This window comes from Myotis daubentonii, chromosome 3 (genome assembly GCF_963259705.1).
Source record: "Myotis daubentonii chromosome 3, mMyoDau2.1, whole genome shotgun sequence".
In the NCBI taxonomy this organism is placed as follows: domain Eukaryota; kingdom Metazoa; phylum Chordata; class Mammalia; order Chiroptera; family Vespertilionidae; genus Myotis; species Myotis daubentonii.
Genome location: NC_081842.1, coordinates 130,119,018 through 130,144,779, shown reverse-complemented (window position 1 = coordinate 130,144,779; position 25,762 = coordinate 130,119,018). Strand labels below are relative to the sequence as shown.

The 25,762-nt window shown below is 42.3% G+C and overlaps 1 protein-coding gene across 5 annotated transcripts in view; it reads right to left on the bottom strand.

Moving 5' to 3' along the window:
* The window catches only part of DSP (desmoplakin), a 42,475-nt gene extending 22,972 nt beyond the window's left edge, over positions 1 to 19,503 (bottom strand). For 4 of the 5 annotated variants that reach the window (XM_059688557.1, XM_059688560.1, XM_059688559.1 and 1 more), the window contains exons 1-5: positions 18,995 to 19,370; positions 6,827 to 6,929; positions 4,304 to 4,452; positions 3,422 to 3,596; positions 108 to 236 (exon numbers count right to left, since the gene is read on the bottom strand). In XM_059688557.1, coding sequence (XP_059544540.1) covers positions 108 to 236; positions 3,422 to 3,596; positions 4,304 to 4,452; positions 6,827 to 6,929; positions 18,995 to 19,194 — 756 coding nt within the window. In that variant the 5' untranslated portion in view covers positions 19,195 to 19,370. Of the gene's footprint in view, positions 1 to 107; positions 237 to 3,421; positions 3,597 to 4,303; positions 4,453 to 6,826; positions 6,930 to 18,994 lie in introns of all 5 variants that reach the window. The other variant, XM_059688561.1, reaches the window with a different exon arrangement.
* Between the last annotated feature and the right edge of the window lie 6,259 nt (positions 19,504 to 25,762).

The window sequence follows — 25,762 nt, the reverse complement described above, 5'->3', positions numbered from 1 at the left end:
AAAGTAATCATAGACTAATGTTTCAGACAGAACTGGCTGGGATCAAGTAACTACACAATCCCTCACTATGCTTTTTGGAGACTCTAAAGTGAAACCTTTCAAAGTACCAGGTCGGCTTTAATTTTGTCCAGCTGCCAGCGGTAGTCTCCGATAGCATTGTGGATGCTCCTGTGGCTGGCGATGTGCTGCTCCACTGAGGCCAGGTCCACGCCCCAGGAGACCATGTCCATCTCCGCCTGCCGAGGGAGAGAGAGTGCCCTTCATTTCTGATCCTGTGCATCGGACACACCTTACCTACAGCATCAGGGGTCAGAGTGCCAGGGCCACACACAGATCCACTCAGATCAAACTGAAGATGTAAATATTCAATGTTGAAACCAAAATAAATGTTTTTAAAGGCTTGGGATTTCCAAACAGCTAAGAGGGGTTGCCAAATACTTCCCTTAACTTGTCTGACCCCTAGCTCAAGATGGGCTGAGAGGTGATTCATAAATGAGATCCTTGGAGCATAGATGATGTCCTCTGAAGAAAAAAGTCTATATGTGCATATGCAAGTGGCATATGCACGCACGCGCGTGCACGTGTGTGTGTTTGTCTGTGTGTGCACCTATGTATGTGTGCAATACCTATGTGCCACACCTAGCATATAGTATGTCATAAAATACTGGTAAGTTTCTATGATTAGTCATTTTAAAATGGGCATCAAAACAATCATATACTACTTCCCAAGCTAAAGAGGTAACCTAAAAGTATTTTTGTTGTTTTTCTTTAACATGTTTTTGATTAATATAATTTGTTTGACTCTTTAAATTCAGCATTCACTGGATACCTTTCAGGATACAAAACTACCTATGGCCCATTTCAAAGAGAAGTTACAACAAATACCCAATGCCTGACCTTCAAGTAATATTGGTAACACTGAGATTGTGGATTTATATTAGCTTTTTAAAAATTAAATCTAACTTCCTATTTTGTCTCCACCGCTTCAAATTTAAGAATGTCCCATAATAAGAATCAAACACATTGTTCCACAAATTTCATACTGTGGCCAGACTATTATCTCATCTTCCTTTTGCATGAGCTCATGTACATTTCCAAATCACCTGTGTCATCTCCAAGACATGCCAAGGGCAAACATTCCAGGCTCGTATTACAGCAAGAACATAACACATGTTGTTCTACGCCACATCCGTGTTCTAACATACTTGGCAGGCTTTCAGAAAGGGGAGCCATTTCAGAGTCAGACAACTGAAATTTACCCAGGACTTTGACCCTTCTCTCCCACAGCTCACTTTGGGTTTAACAGAAACAGGTGAGTGCACTGGGAAGTTGATAAGATGACCAGGCTCCTGCTCAAGCCCCTCATTACCAACCTTGTGTATAGTATCTGATTGGTCCATCAGCACAAACACAAATCGGGGAAACAAAACAAAAACCTGGCACAGGAGATGTGTGACTGCCTACTCATTGTGCTGCTGGGGACACTGTTCCCTTATCAGCTGGGCCCTGTGGCTCAGTCTCCTGGGACAGAAAGGAAGAATGCAAGCTATGCTTTGGGAAAGAGGGGATAAGAGAAATGGGGCCCAAAAGAATCCCAGAGCAAACCAGCAATATATGATAAAACTGCACATTCTTTTGAAAACACAGGGGCCATCTGATCTGAAAAGCATGGCTCATCCACTGTTAGAAAGGCTCCCTACTCCATGACAGACAACTGAGTCCATGTAATATGCCATTTTCCAAAATTTTTAAATGTTGAGCCTTTGCTACAAAGAAATTCTTACAAAGATACACCCAACATGAATACAAAAAAATGACAAATTCTGAGTTGTCATTTTACATAACTGTCATAGGAAAAAGAAATTAGGGAATTGGACGTTTCATAATTTGGTTCAAAGGTCGAACCAAATTATGAAACATCGAAGATCCTTAAGCCCTATTAAGCCTTCCTTTGACCTCTCCATTCCCCAGGTACTGAAGTGCCACCCCTTCCCAGTCCTATCTGAGCAGGATTTTATTACAGTTCAAACGCAGTATTTAATCCTACTCTTTTCTGCATAAAAATTTGGCATTTGGATATGTTTTCTTCAATAATATTCATTTTCAGGGCCATGGAACATAATTTTTGAAACGACAATCTCTGGCATGGTGCCAATACCTATAAAATGCTCAAGAAATGTGTGTTCAGAGATTAGAAGGGAATTTCACAATGTATACAAATGTTTAATCACTATGTTGTACATCTGGAACTTATATAATATTGTATGTCAATTATACCTCAACTAAAAAAATTAGAAGGGAATTTGAAAACATGCAATTAGGCTTGTATTTGGGTATCGGGGATTAATAACTTAACTTTTATCCTACCTCCTGTAATAGTGTTATATAGCCCTTATAATAAGTGGGAGAAAAAGTAACAAATGACTATTTAGTCCCCTAAGCTCTCACCACTTAGGAAAATACACATACAAAAAATTTTAGGTTGTCAAGAGATTTTCGAACCACTGCTAAATTGGTCCAAGAACGAGTAATAAAACCAGTGTTTCTTACCACCACAACCACACTGCATAACAAACAATCTCCCCGCAACTTATCATTCTAACATATCCACCTTCTCAAGAGAAGGATGCTTCACTAGTGCAGGTTTTCATTATAAAATTCCCATCGACCTGATTATGGCACATTTCTACTGCCACCTGTTCATTACAGCGCATAATTACCACATAAAACAACAAAATAGTAATTAACATTGAAAAATACTTTGTAGAAACTCCGGTTCTCGGGAAGGCTCTGCACCCTTGTGTTGCCATGACTTCACTTTACTCCCACACACAGGGGCCTGCGATTGCACAAGACAGCTGACACTTCAAAATATGAGGTGAGCAGCCAGTGAGTCCAAACCAGAATATCCAGTTTTAGCCAGTTTCCAGCTCCTTCAATTTTGTTAACATTTTAAATGAGCCTCCACGACATTCTTTTGTTTTTTAAGTACCTATCAGCAACACAGAGATCAGCTACCACTCAAGGAGATCAGTGTAGTGTGCTAGCACATGAAGTCCCACAACAGATGATTTTCCGGTTGTGCACAGAAAGAGCTAGATAGTCAAAATCTACTACTTAAATTATCCCTGTCAAATATTACCTGTGTGATAAAGTTTGGCTATAGAGCAATAAGGCTAATTCTCTGAGCCATACCAGGGGGAAAGAACTGACACGTTTCATACATTTCAAAATAGAAGCCCACTTTCAAATTGTATAGGAGGAAAATTCCAAAAGGAGCAAGTCGTTGCTGCCAGCTGAGGGCCAGCACACCCACTGTGCTCCTGACTGCCAGGGCTGCCCCTGCCGGGTCCATCCCCCTGGCCTACAGACTTGGGACGTTTGAGAACAGCCCGTGTCCCTCTGGAAGCTGCTTACTCACCCTCTGCTGCCTCATCCACCCCAGACATTCGCTGGTGAGGCGCTTGGTGAATTCATCCCACCCGGAGCCGCTCTGACAGGTGTACCCTCCACCACCCTTGGAGCTGGCCCTTCGGACTCGAGGGACGCTGATGGCTTTGTACAGGGCCCGCATTTGCTCCTGGAGCTGCAGTAGTCTGAAAGGAAAGGAAGACAATTATCCCCGCACAGGAAACAGCCCAGGAAAACACCCCTTTCCTGAGTCTCCTTTGTGTCAGTGTAGAGGCCACAAATGTTTTATTTGAAGAATATTTTTTCTTTACCACTTGATGTGAATCTTGATCACATACAAAAACATAAATACAGGGTATTATGATACTCAAAGCCTGAAATATCATAGAACATGCCTTGGCTTTGCCTAACCTGGCCACAATTTCCGCTTTCTCATGAGTTTCACCGTGGGAATTTTGAGAGCAAAATTCCAGGTACCCTGAGAGCAAAATCAGGCTGCACATCTCTGCTTCAAACTGCATTTCCAACTCTAGGACTCTCAATTTTGTTTTCATTCAACTGGGCTTGACTTGCTATCAGACTCTCAGAAGACAAGTGTTGTGCCAAAGGCCTTTGCTGCCCCTCAAGAGAGGTACAACGAACTCAGCTCTTCAAAATACACACACTCTTAGGCAGGTCTGTTCAATTCTCATGGCAACTTTGTGATTCCACAAAAGATGAAGGTGGTGATTTTAGTCACTTTGGATTAGAGAGACATAAAGATGCAAAATACCAAATAAGCGAGCCTGTCCTTGTGAATATCGGTGCTTCTTTCAAGAGAAGACCTGGGTCCCAAGATTGAGTGGAACTGGCTGTGTGACATTCTCCCGCATTCGTGCTCTCTGGGGAATACCTTTTCTGATAAGCATCGCAAGGCTGGCCCATCTGCCGCATCTCTCTGATCAAGCTATCCGTAATTTCCATCTGGTCATTGGCCTGAGCAAAACACTCATCCAGTTCTCTGCTGCGAGCCAGCTGTATTCCATCTCCATATTTCAGTTCCTAAAAGAAAGGATATGAGAGGGTCTTTAGCCAAAACCTGTGGACCGTACTTTAAATCTTCACCGGGCTTGTAAAAGTGTATTTAGAGATTGCTGATCTTTCCCTCTCTTCTGCATCTTAAATGCCTATCTTTCATATTTACACACAACTCTCAGCTAATGGGAATATTTCTGAGGTAACAACACGGCGCCATTACACTGGCTAAGGTCTTTCACACACAAACTAAACTTTTGCTGCATCTTATGAGAAAATAATGTTTCAGTTCTTAAAAAGAAAGCTCTCTAACCCACTGCATTCAGACAAGGGATTTCCTGGTTTGGATGATGCACTGATTATGTGAGATGTCACCTTGGAGGAAACTGAGTGATGGGTACCCAAGACTTCTTGTGAATCTAGAATTATTTTGCAATAAAAAGGTTTTTTTTAAAAGGAAGCTTCCTCTGTTCACATAGAAAGGCTGATGCTTCAGTGCCGTACATACATGAGATTTACCTAGAATTTTGGAATTGCTGCTTTCATTCAGCTTCAGCCAAATGACCCTTATTTCTCTGTAGCGGACATGGTACATTTCCCTGACATCACTGCGCCTCAGTGCATATAAATATGAGAACACAGTGCTATGGAAATCTGTGGAAATACATGTAAAACGTATCCATAGCCACCGCAAACTGTCCAGGACTGGGTGTGAATGTGTTCAAAGTGAAGTCCCTAGTGCCCCTGCTCAGCTTTCTGTAAAGGAATCATGTGAACATTTTTTAAAATACATTTTTTATTGTTGGTAGTATTACAGATATCTCCCATCCCCCCTCCCCTCTTTACCTTTCTTCTCCGAGCCTCTACTCACCCCCCAGGTCTTCACTACCCTATTGCCCATGTCCATGGGCTATGCACGTAAGTATTTAAGTTCTTTGGTTTATCTCTTCTCGTCCCCACAACCCCACATCGAGGTATATCAACCTGTTCCATGCCTCCATGCTTCGGATCTTATTTTGTTGATCAATTCATTTTGTTCATTAGATTCCAAAAAATAAATGAGATCATATGATATTTGTCTTTCCCAGACTGGCTTATTTCACTTAGGATAGTATTTTCAAGGTCCATCCATGCTGTCCCAACAGGTAAGAGATCCCTCTTTTCTACAGTTGCATAATATTCCATAGTGTAAATGTCGCACCGCTTCTTTATCCAATTGTCTACTGATGGGCACTTGGGCTGTTTCCAAATCTTAGCTATTGTAAATAACACTACTATGAACATAGGAGTGCATACATTCTTTTTGATTGGTGTATTGGAGTTTTTAGGATATATTCCCAGATGTAGGATCACTGGATTAAACAGAAGTTCCATTTTTAATTTTTTGAGGAAACTCCATACTTCACGTGAACATTTAGAGGTGTATATTTCAAATCAGGTACTTGAAACAGCCAGAACTAGAACAAAGTTGGTTTGCTGAGCCCCAAATACCTTTTTACATGGATTAAAGTAAAGTTGTCTTTATAACTGGAAAAAATAAACCAGATCAAGAACGCATGCCTTATTTAAAATTAAGAAATTAGAACATTAAGATAGTCTTGAAAGAGATATATAAATTCATTAATCCCTCTTTTTATTTAGCAGGGGTCCTGTGGGATGAGCCAGATTCCAGATATAGCCCATGCATTAATTAATGTTAGCATCAAGGAGACTGAAGAGGTACTATAAATTGGGAAGGAATGGAAAAAGTTGCTTTGGCCCCACCATTTTTAGCCTGTTTTTAGCAAACTCAGAGTTAATGGGAATATTACCATCTTTTAAAATAAACACTTTAAACAGGAAGAGCATCATGGGACCCGTGATTTCTAAGCCTGTTCCAATGGGATTATAGCTTTCTCAGTAACATCAAGGAATATCATAAGGCTTTCATAAATGTTACCATTTTTTCCTCAAATTTCAATAGTTTATTTTAACATATAGTTTCTCAAATAAAATTGTTTTTACAATATGGTTATTTCCTCCCCCTCCAAAAAAAACTTATTAAATTGGTGGTGTACATCACAATGCAGTGACATACAGCATTTCTAGGAAAAGAAAGTATTAAAAAATAAATGACAACAGGTTGCTGCAATTTCAACAGGTTGTTGCAATCTGCAGTGCAAACATTTGTTGAAAAAAAAAGTGTAAAAACTGGTTCCCATTGTTAAACCAACATTACAAGCAGGTTAAGAAGATATACATCGCTATCTCGTCTGTTTTGAAAAGATAATCTCCAAACACTGAGTGAAGGCGGGCAGTGAATAAGGACGCACAGGTGAGGGCGCACAGGTGAGGGCGAGGAGAGTAAGCCAACCGGGAACAAAACGGGGCGTGGGTGATACTTGAGAAAGAGAAAGCTTACCGGCTGCACAATCAGCTCAGCCCGCATCAAGCAATCCGAGCAATTCTGCAGGAGCTCCTGGATGGTGTTCTGGTTCTGGTGCCTGGATATCGTTCCAGTTTGACTGATGAGACAAACACAACGAAGCAGGCATGAATGATTTTTTCAATTCTGAAATAATGTCAAACTTTCAGAAAAGTGGCAAAAATGAGTCAAAACACTCCTGCAGTCCCTTAGCCCAGATTCCCCAATTGTTAACATTTGCTGAGTAACCTTTTCCCCCCTCTCTGTATGTAAGTGCATTTATACATTTTTCTGAACCATTTGAGAACAGTCATGTCCCTTCAACCCAAAATATTTCAGCATGAAATTCCTAAGAATAAAGATACTCAACTATATAACCACAGTATAGTTCTCAAATCAGAACATTTAAAATGGATTGAATACTAGTTTCTACTCTACAGAACTTTTTCAAATTTTTCTAATTAGGTCAATAATGACCTTAACACCAAGTTATTTGTATGTGTGTGTGTCTGTATGTGTTTTTTTTTTTTCCAGGTCCAAGGTCCAACCCAGAAATACTCCTTTGAATTGTAAAAACACATTTCTGGCAGCTTCTCTATCACACCTCTTGCTTCCCTTCCACCACCACCACCACCACCACCCCCACTCTGACCCCCAATATCCATAAAGCCCAGCCCCCAAGTCCCTGGGGGAAGACCTCAGAGCATAAAGGTGTTACTGGCAAGTCTGGCTACAGGAAATAGTAGGAGACAAGAGAAAAGCATATTCAACGAAAATACTTTCTGTAATCACAGTGAAAGAAAACAGCAGTAAAGAAATAATGGTGTGAAGAAAGTGATGGATATTTAAGCATCTTTAATGCAAAAAACAAGCCACTTTTCCTTTCAAGATGATCCTAGAATATTTTTCTCTACAATGATGCTCATCCACATGTACATGTCAAATGAAGCACTTTTCTGGAAGAGGGGTGATAGAAACCTTAAAACAACAGTGGTGCTTAAGAAAGATCGTAGATGTTCCATATTTTAAAGAAAGGCATTACAAGAATTTAATTTGCACCAGATGTAAGTAAAAAGAGCAAGGTATAATAACACAGTCTGACTTTTAATTTGCCTGGATACATTATGCCGCAGCACAGCCTACTATAGTTCAGTTTAAGACAGATTTTAAAGCATATTAAATTATTGTTTGATGATCGGGAAAAGGCCTCATGAACGGGCTACAAGAGGCCTGAGTTCCTCGTGAGACGTCACAGCCACCCAGGCTTTTGGCCAGGGCCGCCTGTAGATGAAACTGATTGATGCCCGTTTCATGTACGGGATTTTTTCTTTTGTGCGTCTGTGTCTGTGTCTGGGGTGGGTATGTCTGTCAATGTTTTGTTTTTTTTGTTTTTTTATTGCTTAAAGTATTACAAAGGGTATTACATATGTGTCCATTTTATCCCCCGGCCCTAGACAGTCCCCTGTCAATGTTTTAGAGAAAGAATTTCACTGTTTGAAAAAAAGAGTTTGAAAAACACAGGCTGTGCTATGCATACTTGGGGTAAAATCACAAGAACATGGGAACTTCTCCCACCAGGCCTCACTCTGTGTCATTTCACATCAGGAAGCACTCACCGACTTTCTCTCTCCGCCACCCATGTGGTCCCTCCCTGCAACCAAGGCTCCCCAACAAGCCAGCACTAGCTGAGTGTGTGTGTGGGTGAGGGCCCAAGCTTTCCCTGGGAACCACTCCCAGGTGATGACATGGCTCCTCCAGGCAGGCCCAGGCGATGTGCCGATGTGCCGCCTGCACTGCCCACCTATCAAAACCAGGTCACCACACCCCCCATGAATGCAGTCAGTCTTTCTTCCACTCGGAATTACACGGGAAATCTGGCACACTTCTTGTCCCGCTGAGATATAAACAGGATTGCTTCGGTTGTCTAAACTTGCACAAAATTCCAATTGACTTAGAACCAGGACACGTTCCAAAATGTACTTATTATAAAATAGAGGGGAGAAATTCAAGAGACAGGAGGAAAACTTCAGAAATACAGAACCCTCACTGAGAACCTCAGGATGGATAAGGAATTAGGAAGGTCCTGTGTAATTACATTTGTTTTCTTTCATTGAAGGGAGATGAGAGTGGCCTTTCTTCTGAAACATTTAGTAATTCTGTTCAGCTATTTGGTTTACAGGGTAACTCCCACAAAGATTGCCAGTCCCTAGGACATAAGTGAAAGGGCTATCCCTTAGCATAATGGAAAGTCCAAGCTTCTTAAATGATTTAATAATATGCACTCCTGCAAAACTATCATAAACTGAGCTATTAGGCAGAGGCAGATGGGGGAAACTGGGTGAGGAGTATGAGAACTCTCCAGTATCTTTGCAACTCTTCTATAAATCTAAAATTATTCCAAAATAAAAATGTATTTTAAAAAAGAGAGACCAACTCAGCTGTGAATGAATATACCAAAGTGTACATATGTCTTTTTAAAGCCAGTTTATGACTAAATTCATTTGACAACAAAATATAAAACTCACCAGCTTCTTTTTACACAGTTTCTAGAGTAGTTAGTTACAGGACACTTAACTGTATCCAGGAAAAAAAAAGGTGAGGCAATTAAAGGTTGGTTTAAAATAGTGAACTTTCCACATTTTTCTTTTTTTTGGTTCCATCCAACTTTTAGAAGACATTCCTACTTCTAGAGAGAGCAGTTGACATGTCTATTAAGATAAGTCATCTTATCTGCTTCCCCTCACTCTCATGCATATGAACTTAAAAAACAAACAAACTTCATATGCTGTTAATAATACTAAAAAGAATTATTCATGCTTACTGAAGGAATTGCATAAGTTTATTACACATGCCCTTGATATCCATGAAAACCCTATGGGTTTTGCTTGACATTTTAGTAAACAGATTAATAACTATGTAGAAAAGAGGAATTGAATGCACAAAAAATGTAATCCCTGAAAGGGTCAAAAAATGGAAAGCTAACATGTTAGAACAATGTAATGAGGAATCTTTGGTATTGCTATTTGTCTATAGAAAACTATGATCTGATTAACCGAATCTCATCTTATACATAACTTCTGAAGACTGTGTCTGGTCCTTAAAGCAACACCTACCTCTCCCGTCTTTCATCTGTCAGAATCTCACTTCGGTCTGAGAGTGGCTAAGGACACCCTTTGAAAGCTGACCTAGGTGAGAAAGGGAACCTTTTGAAGAGCTCAGTCATCAAAATGAAATGGAGGAAGGGAGACACAGGCCCTGAGGTTTAATGACTGTGGGAAAGATAACCCACCTTCACATTTCAGTTTGCTGCCTCGGCCCATTGAAGAACCCACACCGAACTGGCTGCACTCAAATCAAGGAGGAAGTGCAGATAGAAAGAATTTTGACCTTTGGGGTCAGTCGGGTGTCAGACACCCAACACTGTGCAGAGCTGGATTCTTCGGCATGACAGCCAGGAGGGGTTGCTTCAGGGAACATTGCATTTTTTTAAGTTGTGTGTCTTTTGAAAATTTGCAAGTCACATCCTATTTTTATTGACCTCATTACATTTTAGATTTTTTTTTTTAATCTCAGAAATTTTCTAGACCTCAGTTTTTCATCTGTTAGGCTACACGGTATCTAAAATTTCTCTAGCTCTTGCTTTCTATAACTCTATTTTATAAAACTCATTCCTCCTTTGAAAGTAATCCAAAAGTCTATGTTCTGTCTAATGATAGTAAGTTTCCATTCAATTCATATACTGAGTGTACTTTAGGAAAATGCAAAATTCTATCAAATGTGAAAAAATAATTTTTAAATGAATGAACTTATTGAACAAGTGTAAGGATTTTAAAAATCTCTTGCCTTGAAGAAATTTTCAATGTTGGTACATATAGGTGTTAGGGGTGCAGAGATTTTAATCCATGTTAGGACTGAACTAACAAACTTGAAGTTCAATTTTTAAATCCCATTTCAGTGGCATGAAGATGAAAGATGGCATGAAAAGAAAAGAAAAGGAGAGAAGAGAAGAGAAGAGAAAAAAAGAGAAGAGAAGAGAAGAGAAGAGAAGAGAAGAGGAGAGGAGAGGAGAGGAGAGGAGAGGAGAGGAGAGGAGAGGAGAGGAGAGGAGAGGAGAGGAGAGGAGAGGAGAGAAGAGAAGAGAAACTCATTTGGGCCAAATCAATGAAAAAATTGACTTCTTAAGCTAAAATTAAAAGCTGTCCTTAAAAAAAAATAACATTTGCTTTTAAAAGTTTTTAACTTTCTGAAATTCTGTTTTATCTTCAAACTCACAAAGACAAATGATTCATGTTTCTTAAGTTCCTTCTAAGACTTGTTTAAACAAGTATGGTTCCAACAGATTGCCTAAAGATCTCTTGTCTGTGGCTAAAAGAAAAACACGTTCTGGATTTTAATCCAAGGATGGAGCACATGAACATGTGAACAATATTATAGAGCTTTGTGTGTTTTATTTTACCACCTCTAAGTAACATTCTTTTCTTTAAAAATGACTCCAAAATTAGCTATCTGAAGGCATTAGTTTAACACTTGTTACCAAGAATAGTATAAAAGAACAAGGACAATTATTTTGAAAAGAGGCATGCAGCATTACAAAGTAAAAATATTTTTAAATAATAATAATTACTCTCCTTGTTTTATAAAAGTAATTTTATAACAATCTATTCTGTTTATTAGACCCTTAGCCCATACCACCTAACTCTGTATTTCTTTTGTATATATACTTTCTCAACCATTGGATTCCTTCTTTCCCTTCCTTCATCTCTGTCTTTGTCCCCCTCTTCTTCCCTCTACCATCTCTCTCTCTCTCTCTCTCTCTCTCTCTCTCTCTCTCTCTCTCTCTCTCTCTCTCCAGTCTTTCTTTTATCCATTCATCAATGTAGGGTCCTGTACAAATGCCAGAAATGGTATCGTGTCTTTTTGCACTCAGGTTCATGAAATAATGGCCTCAGAAAAGCTCAATAAATATTTGTTGGAAATATAATTATATAATGCACTAATATTGATCTTAAAACCAATTGCTTAGCTCTTTATAAGTTTCAAACCATTTTCACATATACTATTTTGAGTTTTTAAAAGAATCTTAAGTTAAAAAAAAATGTGGTATCTGTAAAAAAATATTTTAACTTCTTCATTTAAGGACAATGCCCTAGCTCCAAGACTCACTAAACACTCTACCATCCTCCAGAAGTTGCAGAGCAAATGCTACTTCCTCTATTGAGCTTTCCCACACACACCTCTGCCCTCATTCCACTATTTACACACCTGTCTTCCCCACTCCTGGAGATCAAAGTGCCACAGATAGTCCCACACCTTCGACTCCTGAATGCACCTAACAACACAGAGTTTGCACACAGAAGGTGCTTAATGTATGTTTGTTTGGTTTAGTAAAATAGAAGAAAAACAAAGTCAAATAAAAGACTGATATGAGGATGTTACCACCCACCTCATTTCCCCTATTTCCAAAGCTCAATCAGGTAGCACATCTATCCCTACCCATTCCCACCCCAACAGTGAGCAGAAAAGGGTGGTTTTTTCCTACAAATTTTAAAAAGAGGGCTTCCCTCTGCTTCTTCATTGTTGTCCTAACCCAGGAGCTTTGGAATCAGTACTCTCATAGTTCCATTTCCTGGCGCCCTCTTAGCGCAGCAGGCAGCGCGTCAGTCTCATAGTTCCATTTCCTTTCCATGTTTATTATTTTCACACTGTTTTGGGTGGATTGGGGGTGGGGGAAGACAGATCACATATCATTAACTTCAGAAAGACTTTGAAGTGGGGCAGACTTGGAGCCCACTCCCTGCCCAGCCACTTCCGGTTGTACAGTCTGCGATACTGAGCAAGTTAGACTCACTGTGCCTGGAGTTTCTGCCTCTGCAACGTGGAGGCACACCCACCTCCTACGGTTGCCAGATGCTTGAGCCACTAATGTCTGCAAAGCCCAGCAAAAACTAAATCCTCACTGCAAGCTAGCTCTTGTGTGGTGGCTGCTGCTGATATGACATGGTTCTTAAATTTCATTTTGATTTTTCACTTTGAAATTTTTGCCCCAGTTCATAGTTTTAAGGATATCCTGCAGCAAATTAAGAGTGGGATGAGAAGCCAAAAAAGGAAAGGAAAGAAAAGGAAAGGAAAGGAAAGGAAAGGAAAGGAAAGGAAAGGAAAGGAAAGGAAAGGAAAGGAAAGGAAAGGTAAGGTAAGGAAAGGGTTGAGTATTAAGTGTGAGACATTGCAGAGGTTCCTAAAATTATCTACAAGATCCCCAAATAATAGTTTAAGACAATTCCAAGAGAGTGATACATTTTAACAGCATGAAAGAAAGGCATTGAAGGGATAAGGAAATTCAGAAAAAGATGTGTTCCTTTCCTTTATTAAGCAGTGATGACAAATAAATACTTGGTCCTTACAAATTCAATGCCAAAATAGGGATTTCTATTTTGAACTACTTCTTTATATGAAAACTTGCATTTATTCTGAAGCCTAAAGAATCATTTACAAGTTATCTGATTATCCATCAAGGAGTTAACTCCTCTTTAAATTTTCTTCGGGTACCTGATAAAGCAAAGGACATTATGTTTGTGTGTCAAAAATTTTAATTCCAAGCAAAAACTTAGACTTCTTACTAACATGCTGTCATTTTCATGAAATGTAGATGTCACATTCATGAGGTTTTTGAAGGCCCTGGACCTTCCAGCCCAAGGTGTAAATGACTGAGCTGCACTAGCATTTTACAGGACAGACGTTGCTTCCAATGAGTGGCTCACTGAGTCTTGAGGTCCGTGGGCCATCAGAACCACACCTGACCATTTTCCCATGAGTGCAAGAGGGAGAAAGAGAAAGACAAAGGGTGGGGCAGCGCTCCAAGCGCCGAAGCCTCCAGACTGAAGAAGCACTCTTCTAGAACCACACCTTCTGGAAAGACTGGTTAGCGAAGAATTGAGTGAGACTCTCCAAGTCACACCCAAGTCCTCCTTTGCTCCACCCTAAGAAGTCAGCACTGAGGCATCAGGGGCATCAGCAGTTTTTCTTCTTTCCCAGGACATCTCAATCACCTGAGCAACAATGAGTTACGCCCATATTTAGGGGGGAAAAATTAACTACTGTTGAAAGCTGTTTTGTAGATCTGACCAACCATTAGTTGGCTGACTGTAGCATCAGACTGTTTTCCTAAGCAGATGGAAACTCCACAGGAGTATTAATGAAAGAGCACAACGATTATGAAATAAATATTTCACAGGAATGCGACAAATTAGTGACTAAAAACTCCTATTAGATGGAAGAGTTTACAAATAAAAGAGATAAATCCTAATCACTACAGTTCGATAGTTTGATTTTTTTTTTTTGAGACATTGTGGTATGATGGATTTAAATGTAGCTCAATCACTGTGTGACCAGGGCCAAGTCGTTTAACTACTTTTACCACAGTTTTCTATCTGTAAAATGGGAAGTTTGTCATGATTAACCGAATTTGAAATAAATACATAATATACCTGGCACATCATAGAAGTATTTGCCGGGTGATGGTAACTATTATTAACCACTGATCTGACATTTTTTTTATAAAATATATAACTTTTTCAAACTTAATAACCATGTAATTGTTATCTGCACATATTAAGCTAAACTGAATCTTACTTTGCAATCATTTCCCAGAAATTTTTTTAGAAAATCTATTCTATGAGTCACCCAACTCTCAGTCCGTTTTCGCAGACTCCCTTGCCTCTCCCATCCAAATCTTAGCTGAAGGTGCCGCTCCACCTAGCAATGTCTACTTTCCTGACACACTGCCACCAAACTCGATCAGACTTTTGTCACCTTCCTCCTTCACTGGTATAATTACTTCCTTATGCCAACCCACTCCTGTAAGCTCTCCCCACTTCATGCCACCCTGCACACTGAGGCCACAGAAACAGTGCAAAAGCCCTTCATGCAGGAGACCTTCACCGGCTTCAGTGAAAATCTACAATGGCTCCCCTCTGCCTATCCAAACCCCCCTCCCCCCATGAAGTTAAGGTCTCTCAGGCACTAGTCCCAACCAATCCTTCCTCCTTAGGTCTTACTGCTTCCCCAGGTACAGTGAAGGCTCAGAAAGGACATCCCTCTACAGGCCTTGAATTTGCTCCTGGTTTTCCACCTCTCCACTGTTCTCATGCTCTCTCTTCCCCTGGAACGCGCTCTGCCCGCCCACCTTTACCAGCTGAAATAAATACTCATGGTCTAATTCAACACCACTTCCTTTATAAAGTCTTACTAGTTAAAGTCTTACTAGAGAAGTTACCTTGTCTCTTTATGAAGCCTCTCATTTATACCCTTCTTGTCCATAATCCTTTGGTATTATAGTACTGTGTACTTACTTTCCTTTAAAGAGCATGTGGTCCTTTAAAGAAGCCTTTTATGTTCACATTTGAAACACCTAACACAGCAGATGCTTAGTAAATATTGGCTAAATGAATGAAGAAATGGCGTTGAGATACTTTCCTTGTGTAAGTACAGAACTAACACACAAGGAACACGTTTTAAAGCAGCGGTTCTCAACCTGTGGACTGCGACCCCTTTGGGGGTCGAATGACCCTTTCACAGGGGTCGCCTAAGACCATCAGAAACACATATATAATTACATATTGTTTTTGTGATTAATCACTATGCTTTAATTATGTTCAATTTGTAACAATGAAATTGGGGGTCACCACAACATGAGGAACTGTATTAAAGGGTCACGGCATTAGGAAGGTTGAGAACCACTGCTTTAAAGGCACAGGATGACAGCGGGACGGAGGGGCGGGGCCTTGGCTTCTCACTCAACTCAGCCAAGAGTGGACTGGGATTTGGGGCAAATCTTAATTTGTCTCTAAAGTAGAAAGGTGAGGTGTTTGTACTCCTTACATTCCCTCTGACTCTAATTCAGTGCAAATGGACCTATTTGTTTCATGCAAATATATAGGCTTCTTTTAAAAGGTAGTTTAAAACAAACAAAATATTAAGGGCGTCCCCAAAAATGTATACACACTTTAGCAGCTGACAGTTCAGCTTTGAAAATGAAATGTATTTTAATAAACACTACCCCTATAATTATCCAAAGTGTGTATACAACTTTTGCGGTCACCCTATATGTCAAATAGTGATCACATGCACTTTGGTTTTGAAATCATGAGTTCTGGAGAAAACTAATAGTATTATAATCATATTTCTGAAGCTTAATAACTATATTTGGCTTTTAATTTTATAAAATCCACTTTAATCAGTGAAAGATTTAGCTGTGGGACTCTCACTTGGCCACCAAATTTCACTACAGGTTTGTAATTTATTTGAACTATAGGAATAAAATGAGTAATTCTGCCTTAGTCAAAACAATAGTAATATAATATCTATAGAAGAAAAACCTAAAGTTTATATTTTTAAAATATACCTATTATGTTATCAAGCATATAACATTTACCAAACTTTAAACTATCAGGTAGAACAGAGAAGTTAAAGAAAATAGATTCAAATTCCACCCAGCCTAAAATAAAGAAGACAGGTCAGGGAAGAAGGAGAATTAGAAGTTAGATATAATACGGTCCTAAAAAATGACAATTGTTATTAACGGAAAGGACAGAGCAAAGATGTTTTGAAGTCACTTTTAAAAAAAGAATTGAGCTCTCTACACACTCAAATCAGTTTATTAGGGAAGGGCTAAATACAAACACTGGGCACTTCAAAAGCCACCAATCCAATCCAGCTATTAAAATAGCATTTTTTCACAATAAATTATGAATTTAAACGCAACCAGTGGTTTCCATGCTGGTTTTGTGCTTTAAAAACAAAACACCTTCGCGAAGGGCGGTAGGAGTGGGTGGCGTGACAAACAAATCCCTCCGCAGAAACCAGAAAGCCTGCAGGAAAGCAGGTGCGGCTGCAAGCCCTCCCTTCCGTCAGGCGTCATTATTTTAAAATGCAGAAACCTGCCTTTGCGGGTAATTTTGTATTATGTTAATCCTTCAGTTCTGCTAGGGTCGGAAGCGCTGAGGCAGGCCCTACAGGCTTGGGGAAACTCCAGGACGCGTTAGAGAAAGCTGGCCGCCCGATGACTCCAGGCCCTCAGCCAGGCCCTCAGCCACGCGCTCCGCAGACCCGGCTGATCGTCACCAACGCGCAGAAAGACACCCTTCTCAGAGTGAGGTCATTTTTCACTTGGGTCTGTTTGCCCTTCTCGGAGATGGAAAACTTGACAGGTTTATAATTGGCCTTTCGGTTGGAATAACCGAACACAAGAAATGACGCTATACTATGAGAAAACATCGAAACTCCCCAAAATGTAATGTTTCAATAAAGAATCCTTATAAACCACGTATCTTTATGGAGTTCATTAACCAATATGTTAAACTACAAATTTCTTCTACAAGAAGCCACGGAAGTTTAATTTCAATTAACAGTAATGTTTACTGTCAATTTTAGAAATAGAGACTCTAGTCTAGGATAACAGAAGCATATTAAAGAAACAAAAAACAACCCACCAAAAACAATCTCGGTTCCTAAAATGCCACCAAAAAAAAAGAGCTGCTCAAGAATCCTTGAAAATTCTGACTTGGATTTAAAACTGTGGATATTGAAAATGTGCTTTCCAAGTACTGGAAGACTGGGAGGGGAACGCAAAGTTTCAGATTTAAATGGTTGGCCGGGTTTTAAAACAAACAAACAAATTTAAACATTTCACTTTCTCCCCATTTTCCCTATTGCTTGGCACTTTTTTTCCTGGAAATCCCCAAGTGCATTTTGTTTGGGGGGGGGGGGGGGAAGAGCTCAAGATGGAGACAATTCTTTGCTAAGTCAAAATAAATTACCTAGGTGCTCCAGGAAATAAGTATAAATCTAAGCAGAAAACAGGCTGCAACTCGAATAGTCCCTGCCTTCGAAACTGCTGGCCGTACAAAACTCCCCTGGAGTGTATTCCGGTGGCTCCTCCCCAGCCCGAGGCCACCCAGCAGGGTCAAATTTGTTCTGGAAATCCGGCGTCTTTCCTCCCCATATAGGGCTTGTGGGGGAAGGGTTTGCCAGGGTTGGGGAGGGTGAGGAATGCAGATTCTCATGGCTCACGTGGGCATCCCGAGCCCAGCACCCGGGACCTGGTACATGCAGGTTCCCTATCTTCCTCCACCCACTCAAATAACTCCCCCGGTCGGTTTCCTCGGTAATCCGGAGAAATAGACCGACTCTTCCCAGAGGGCCTTTCTGGGGTACCTTGGCCTAAGCCGGCCGCCAACATGGGGGTGGGCGCGGCGCCCTCCCTTCGCAACCCCCTCCCCATCCTGCTCAGGGTGCAGGACACTTGGCCGCGCTGCGCGACCGAGAAAATGAGGTCGTCCCTAGGTGCTTTGCAGAAAGAGGGAGACAAAGGGCGCACCCGCGGGGCCACAGGTGCGCTCGCTGGCGGGGGCTGCCGCGCGGCGGACATCGGGGACGGCGTCTCCCCGGGGTGCGGGGCCCGGGCCAGGCCGCCGCCCCTGCCGGGAAGCTTCGTTGGCGTAAAGAGGCGGCCGAGGAGGGGCTAGCCCAGGACGGGACCCCGCGCCTCTGGGACTCGCAACCCCCACAAAAGACCTTGGGCTGCCGACGTGGTCTCGGGGTGCCCGGGAATTTGGGGTGAGCCAGTAGACACAGCGGAGCGCTGAGTCCGACCCTGGCCAGCGGAGAGGCCCGAGGCCCCGCTCCTTGCTATTTTACTTTTGGTTACAATCAGAGATTGGGTTTCCTCGCAGCCCCGCCTGCCCGGCCTCCCACCTGCCGGCCGGGACAAAGGGGATGCCGGCCCGCGCTGGCCGTGCAAGGGGCCGTCCTGGAAGCAGCCGCGACCCCCGCGGCCCGGCCCCCCCCGCCGCGCCCGGCCCGGACCCTCGCAGGCCGGCCTCCAGCCCCGGGAAGCGACAAAGGCGGACGAAGTCACCGATCGCACACGCCCACCGGCCGGCGCAGCGCAGTGGGCGCCAGGCCCCCTGGGTCCTGCCCCGGAGGGAACAGGAAATGCTGTCCTGACCTCGGGCAAACCGGCTTTTCTCTTTCTGAAGCCCGGCGCCCGGGGGCAGGGGAGACCTGTTCCGCGCCTTCCCCGCGGGCTGGGATTGATCCCGACAGGAGAGCGCACAGACCCCGCAGCCCCGCGCACGCTGCGCGCTCGGGCACCGGCCGGGCACCCACCAGTAGCCGTCCGAGTTCTGGTCGTTGACCGTGTAGCGCCGGGAGTAGTACATCCTGCTGGTGCCCCCGCCGCCGCCGCCGCCGCCGCCACCGCCACCGCCGCCGTAGGTCACCTCGTAGCGCAGGTCGGGGCCGGACTCTGCGCGGGTCATACGGCCCAGCGTGTTGATCCGCGGGTGGGACCCTCCGTTGCAGCTCATGTTGGCGGGCACTCAGAGAGCCTCTCGGCGCCAAGGCATAAGCGACGAGGCGACCAGCTCGGAGAGGGCAGAGGGCAGAGGGCTTCGAAGGCCAAAACCCCGGGACGAGAGCGGGAAGCAGAAGTGTCGCGGGGACGCTCCTCTCCGCCGGGGCGGCGCGGGTAGGTCGGGCGCTGGCGGCGGCGACGGGCTGGGAGCCGGAGCGGGAGGCAGAGCTGTGGACCGGAGGGCGGCGAGAGCGCACAGGGGCTGGGTTGCGGCTGGGTGTCGGTGTTGGTCGGTGGGGCGCGCGAGTCTCCTCCCCGCTGGCAGCCGGCGCCGAGCCACACCTGGCCCGTTTGTTTCCAGGGCGGGGTGCGGCCGCCGCTCCTCCTCCGTCCCCCGCGGGTGTCACCGACGCGCTCGGGCAGCCCCTCCCCACCTGCCCGCCCGCGGCTCCGCCCGGCGTTACCCAGGCCTGAGTAACACACGGAGGGGCGGGGTCCCCGAGACCCGAACGCCGCTGGCTCGGCCGCCCAGGAAAGGACGTGCGGTTTCAGCGCTCCGGCTACAGTGGCCAGAAAGCGCGGCCCTGCTGTGGACGATCTATGGTCCCCCCAAAGCCGAAATCAGCTGAAAAATAAGGGCCATTCAATTAGTTATTAAACGTTTACTTTTGCTCATCCCTGGAAACAGTGCCAACCAAGCTTTGACTTGAAACAATTGGGGAGAGAAGGTTGAGATGATGAGGTTTTGTTTGGGGGGCTTTTTTGAATTTTCTTTTATTCCAGTATTCCAGAAAATCGCCTCAGAGGTCCAATTTCCGACATGTAAAACGATTTCTACACAGAACCACCACTTTCCGGAGAAGTCTGCATCTTAAATAATTTCTCCGGTATAAAGATAAAAACACTACACACCCCTTTTCACGGGTTAACATGAAAATATAAATTGCATTTCTTTTTATGTTTGCCTGTTGGTGGTCATTTAAAACTAGAAATTGCAAAGACTTTCACCCTTCGACCCAGTTTCCAAATTTTGTAAAACGACCTTGGGAAAGCTTGTCTGTCCCGCCCCGCAGCACCTTCTGGCTAGACTCAGAGACCCAGCCTTTTAGGAAGACAGCGGTCCTGGGACTTCCGTCTCTGAGAGCAGCAAAGAACCCTGGACAGAGATCACCAGGAGGTACTGGTGAGTAACTCTGAGCCAGGACATTCCAGCGACTTGCTCCAGGGCCCCTCCCAGTTAGTGTCTGAGTGTGAGCTACACCATAGTCTCTGTGACCCAGGTGTAGATACAGACCCAGTCACAGCACCCACAAAAAGCTGCTTCTATCGTTCGGGAAAACTGTTAATTACTCTTTAACAAACATTTAAAGATCTTTATAATGGATATTTGTCATCTTCCCAAATAATGCGGTTAACTTACCTTCTTAAACAGGATATTTTTGAAGTGCAAAAAGAACAAAAATGAACTACATTTGCATGTTTAAAGGCGTAGGGGGAGTTTTCTAAACATTCCCATTATTATAGCACCACTAATTACCCCTCATTTTTTAGGCACAAATCTTTGGCAAAGTGTCCTATTCTTTTTCTTCAGGATTTACCACAGAGTTGACCAGCTTAATCCAAGAAATCAAACATGCAACAAAAGTTGACCACTGTTAGCACACCCTGTCTCACTTTCCTGTCATTTTTTAATAAAGGCAAATGCAATAAAGTGCTCAAATGGTTACATGAACACTGGTGTATAGACACGGACAGTGTTTCTTCTGAAATGAATCAATGGCTGTAAGTCAGCCCCAGCACAAATGGCCCAGGATATCCATTGATTGGAAGGGATAAAAGCTATTTGAGGGTGTCAGTGCAAAAGGTTCAAAATTTGACTTAGGATGTTTTCCTTCTCTGTACCTCATTTGCTCAGCAAATAATTAGAATTTACAGCATGGAAGGGCCAGTGCTAGACTTTGGAAAATACAAAGATGAATAAGGCATAGTCACTGTCCTTAAAAATATTACATTAACACTTATATTTTAAAAATGCAGGGATTCTTTTATTCCAATAATCTATAATAATAAAAGGATAATATGCTAATTAGACCAGACGTCTGCCGGATGTCATTCCGGACATCCTTCCTGACGAAGCCAGGGCCAGAGGGAAGCCACTGGGTCCTGGGTGCCTGCAGGCAGCCTGGGGGAAGCCAGCCTGGTCCCAGGTGCCTGCGGGTGGCTGGAGGAGGCAAGCCCAGGTCCCAGGTGTCCAAGGAAAGCCAGTGCCGGCAGCCGGGGGAAGGAAGGTCTACTCTTGTACGAATTTTCGTGCATTGGGCCTCTAGTATGTAATAAAAAGATCATGCACCCAGACCCAGCATGGCTCAGTGGTTGAGCATCAACCTATGGACCAGGAGGTTACAGTTTAGTTCCGGGTCAGGGCACATGCCCAGGTTGTGGGGTTGGTCCCCAGTGGGGGACATGCAAGGTGTAGCCAATCAATGATTCTCTCTCATCATTGATGTTTCTATCTCTCTCTCCCTCTCCTTTCCTCTCTGAAATCAATAAAAATAGTTTTTAAGTTTTTTTTAAGAAGATCATGCATTTGAACAGTGGAGTTCTCCTTAAAAGCAGCACACATCTGTGAACCTCCTGCCGGAGATGACAAAAGCTCCACTCAACCCAGTGGTCCCTTTGAGAGCTCACACAGGGTAGTCACAGACCCAAACACCACCCAGATTCACAGAGCGGTTCAGTCCGTTTACAAAAGGGGAAGAAATGAAAAGCACAGCCCACCAACGACACACCTCCATTGCCATGGCTTCATAGCAGACTTCACTGCTCCCTGCGCTTCTTCGGGGACTCCCAGCTAACCAAACATGCCAGGTCTGGGGAGACAATGCCTTTCATTTACTGTCTTTGTCTGGGGGAGGTAAAGGAAGATAAAGAGAGTGAAATAAATAGATTGACATGAGAGATGGAATCCAGACATACACACATGAATCTAAGCTGGCTCCTCTCATAAAAGGGCACAAAGAAATCAGCAAGCCATAGTTCTGACCTTAGTGCTACAATGTACTTGGGCAAGAGCTCAATTTCCTCATGTACAAAGTGGAAATAATAATACTTGTCCTGCCAACTTTCCAGCCCTATCATGAGGATCAAATGAGATGAAATATGTGAACATTCTTGAAAACTGAAACATTATATATAGCCAAGGTACCACTCATTAAAACAAAAACTCTTAGCTGGATGTGAAATTTTAACCTTTAGTGTTTCCGTCTTATCCCACATGGGAATCAGGAAGACTCCCTCCTGTAGACATTTAACATTCATTCACTTGAAAAGCAGTTGCTAAACACCTGCTATGTGACACACATTAGGCTCAGTATTTGTCACTCAAACATGAATAAGGCACGGCTCCTGGTCTGTGGGATATCAGGTCTGAAACAGGAAGACAAATCATTACAATACAATGTTAGGTATGCTATCATAAAGGTTTATTTATAGAATTGCAGGAGCAATTCAGTAGAGGGGTTTAAAAGTAGCTCATTTCTTACAATTAGGTTTTAAAAGTTCAGAATCTGAAGTCTGGCGAAGTCCTCGCTAGCTGTCCTCAGGTCAGCTATTTTTTCCCTGCCACTTATAGATACCTCCCCGTGCACTGTCAGAGACAGATCTCTGACATGTCACTTTCTCTCTGTCTGACCTTATAAACAACCTTGCGGTGAGGAAAGAGGCATCAATCATATCCTGAGCATATTTTGTAGACTAAACAGAGCACCTTAATGTCAATGAGCCAAAGAGCAATCATTTACTTGCTCAAAATCCCATGGGAACACTCATATCTCTTTGTTGGTAAATGATATCCCTTTGCAGCAGGAAGGGATATCATTTGCAGCCTGTCAGTTAAATGAGCTGTTCTGCCTGCCAGGGGAGTTGTATTTTAACAGATCAGAACTACAGAAGCTAGGATTGGAACTGTAATGTGAGATAAAGAAAATGCCTAATGTTTAAAACTGGTAATGCTTAAGATGACAGACAATTTAATCTTTAGTAATTATATATCATTGCTCTTTCTTACTTGCTCTATCTTCTGTGTGAATAAATTTGAATCCTACAGAATTAATGAAATCTGGGTTCTCACTATTATAAAAATCACATTGATCTCTCCTAGTTAAAGTTGAAACTATTCAAAGCTTTCATTGAAGAAAGCAATTTGATAAACCACACAAATTCCATCTCAGGAAAAAACAAAACTGTTGGTGAAATTTATACATTAGGCCAGAATTATCTCTATTTTCCTTGGTTCAATTGTCTTCCAGGGACAAGAGAATTTTTCTGTTTGCAGTGGTTTTTCATGTCTGTCAGGGGAAGGTGGTTAACTTTTAAGAAGTTAAATAGAAGGGAGTAACATTCAAATATGTTTTCTGTCACTGTAGTGAGGTTTTTATGGTGTTGCCAATTGTTTTAGTTTCTGCACAGGTAATAGCTAACAAAATGCTCTATTTTGTTGTGGCTTAAGAGTTTGTGTTTTGGCTGCCTTTAATTGGATAGCATGGATATGAGGGGTTTACTCATACATTTCTGCCTGATTTTCTTTTATATTAAGAGCCCAAGTTTGCAAGATGGGAGAGGATGGAGGTTAAGGTTACAGATGACGGTGTGCACAGTGGCCGACCACACAGGGGCCAAACTAGTCAAGTGACTTCTAACCCACAAAGTTAAACAATAACTTGCATTCATTTTGGTGGGCAAGTCACACAGTCAATAAACATAATACAGAAGCCAAGTAATTCAGCCTTTTTAGTATAGTCTCCAAGTAATTTTGTAAGCTTGTGGCTGTGGGGGGCTGTGATGCTGGGACTGCAGCACTCAAACTTCTATAAAAATAAAGTCAAGATACAGGTTATTGCTGGTAAATCCAGTTATCAGCAAACACCACAAGGATGTGTGATGTGCTAATCTATGTGAAGAAAATTTTGAATAGCTTCTCAGCCTTTATTGAAGGACTTCAAAATATATATTCCATAGAGAATTTCAGAAATGAAAGCTACCTTAAAGAACTTTTATACCAAACTGTCTTCAAAACGTGTATAGTCTCTGAACTCTTTCTACAAATGCAACCCTATGCAGACAGCCAGTAGCTGAAACAGATTATGATGGTGTCAAACTGGTTTTAACCTGGTGGGAGCCCATTCCCCACCCACTGTACTAGACCACACCTTCTCATGCTCTCCTCCCCTCACCCCCCAGTGTTTCCCCAACCAAATTGCCAAATACACCCAAACCCACATTTTAATTAAAAAAAATAGTGAATCCCACAGAGATTAAGAAACTTCCCTGATTTACTTAATATCTAAAATATCAGAATTCTGGCAGGTGAGAATTCTACCACTGAACAACCAGTGCAGAGTGAAATAAGCCAGTCAGAGCAAGATAATTACCATATGATTTCACTTATATGTGGGATCTAATGAACAAAATAAATTAACAAAGTAGAAACAGACTTATGGATACAGAGATACAGACGGACAGCTGTCAGAGGGGAAGGGATTGGGTGCCGGGTGAGAAGGGTGAAGGGATTGAGCAAATTAAAAAAAGGAAGATTCAGTTGGACACAGACAACAGTACGGCGATTGCCAGAGGGAAGAGGGAGGGAGAAGTAGTAAAAGGTAAAGGGGGGATAAATGGTGATGGAAGGAGACTTGACCTGGGTTGGTAAATACACAATACAATATACAAATGACATACTGTAGAATTGTATACCTGAAACCTGTATAATTTTATTAACTGATAACTCCCCAATAACTCTAGTAAAATACAAATAAAATATCAGAATTCTGTCTGTACCTAGCTTCATGTCTTCTCTACTATGTCAAAATTCCTGTCCAATCAGGCATGAGTGAACATCTTTCTAAACAGTTACTTGATATCAATTTGGAACCCAGAAACTATCCTATCAACTATTATTTTCCTACACTAAACACATAACATGTCTGGAAATGCATTAAGTATGAAATAATCAGCCTGCTTTGCAAAAGTCATGTCAAAAAATTATTCATTAATTTTAATCATATTCCTTTAAATGAGGTTATTGTCTTTTTTGACATCCTCAAATCATAATGCATGTTTTTATTCTGGTTTGGTTGTATGTGTTTTTTTAAATATAGGTTTGATCACTTAGAAAAAGTGGAATTATATTCATATACAAACAAAATAAAATCAGAATGTAAACAACACCATAAATGATCCAATATCTAACTTTAGGTAGAGTGTAATGCAAACGAAGTGCAACCTAGTCTTTGAAGTGGCCATCTTTCAAAATGTAGACATTCATAGGCAGTAACAAGTTCCCACAGTCATTACCATTTTATCATCATGAAGGATTTATTGCACTTACACCGTTGCCCTGCTGCAGAAAGAAGGGTTGGCATAAGGAAGTTCAAATAAGTTCCTATCTTCAATTATCTTAACATCTAAAGCAGAAGACAAAATATGAAACATAAGCCAACAAAAACACAAAAAGTGAGCATCTAAATATAGCAAAAGCCAGGAAAACAAAAACCATCCCCAGCTTCAACTGGCTCTTCTAATCT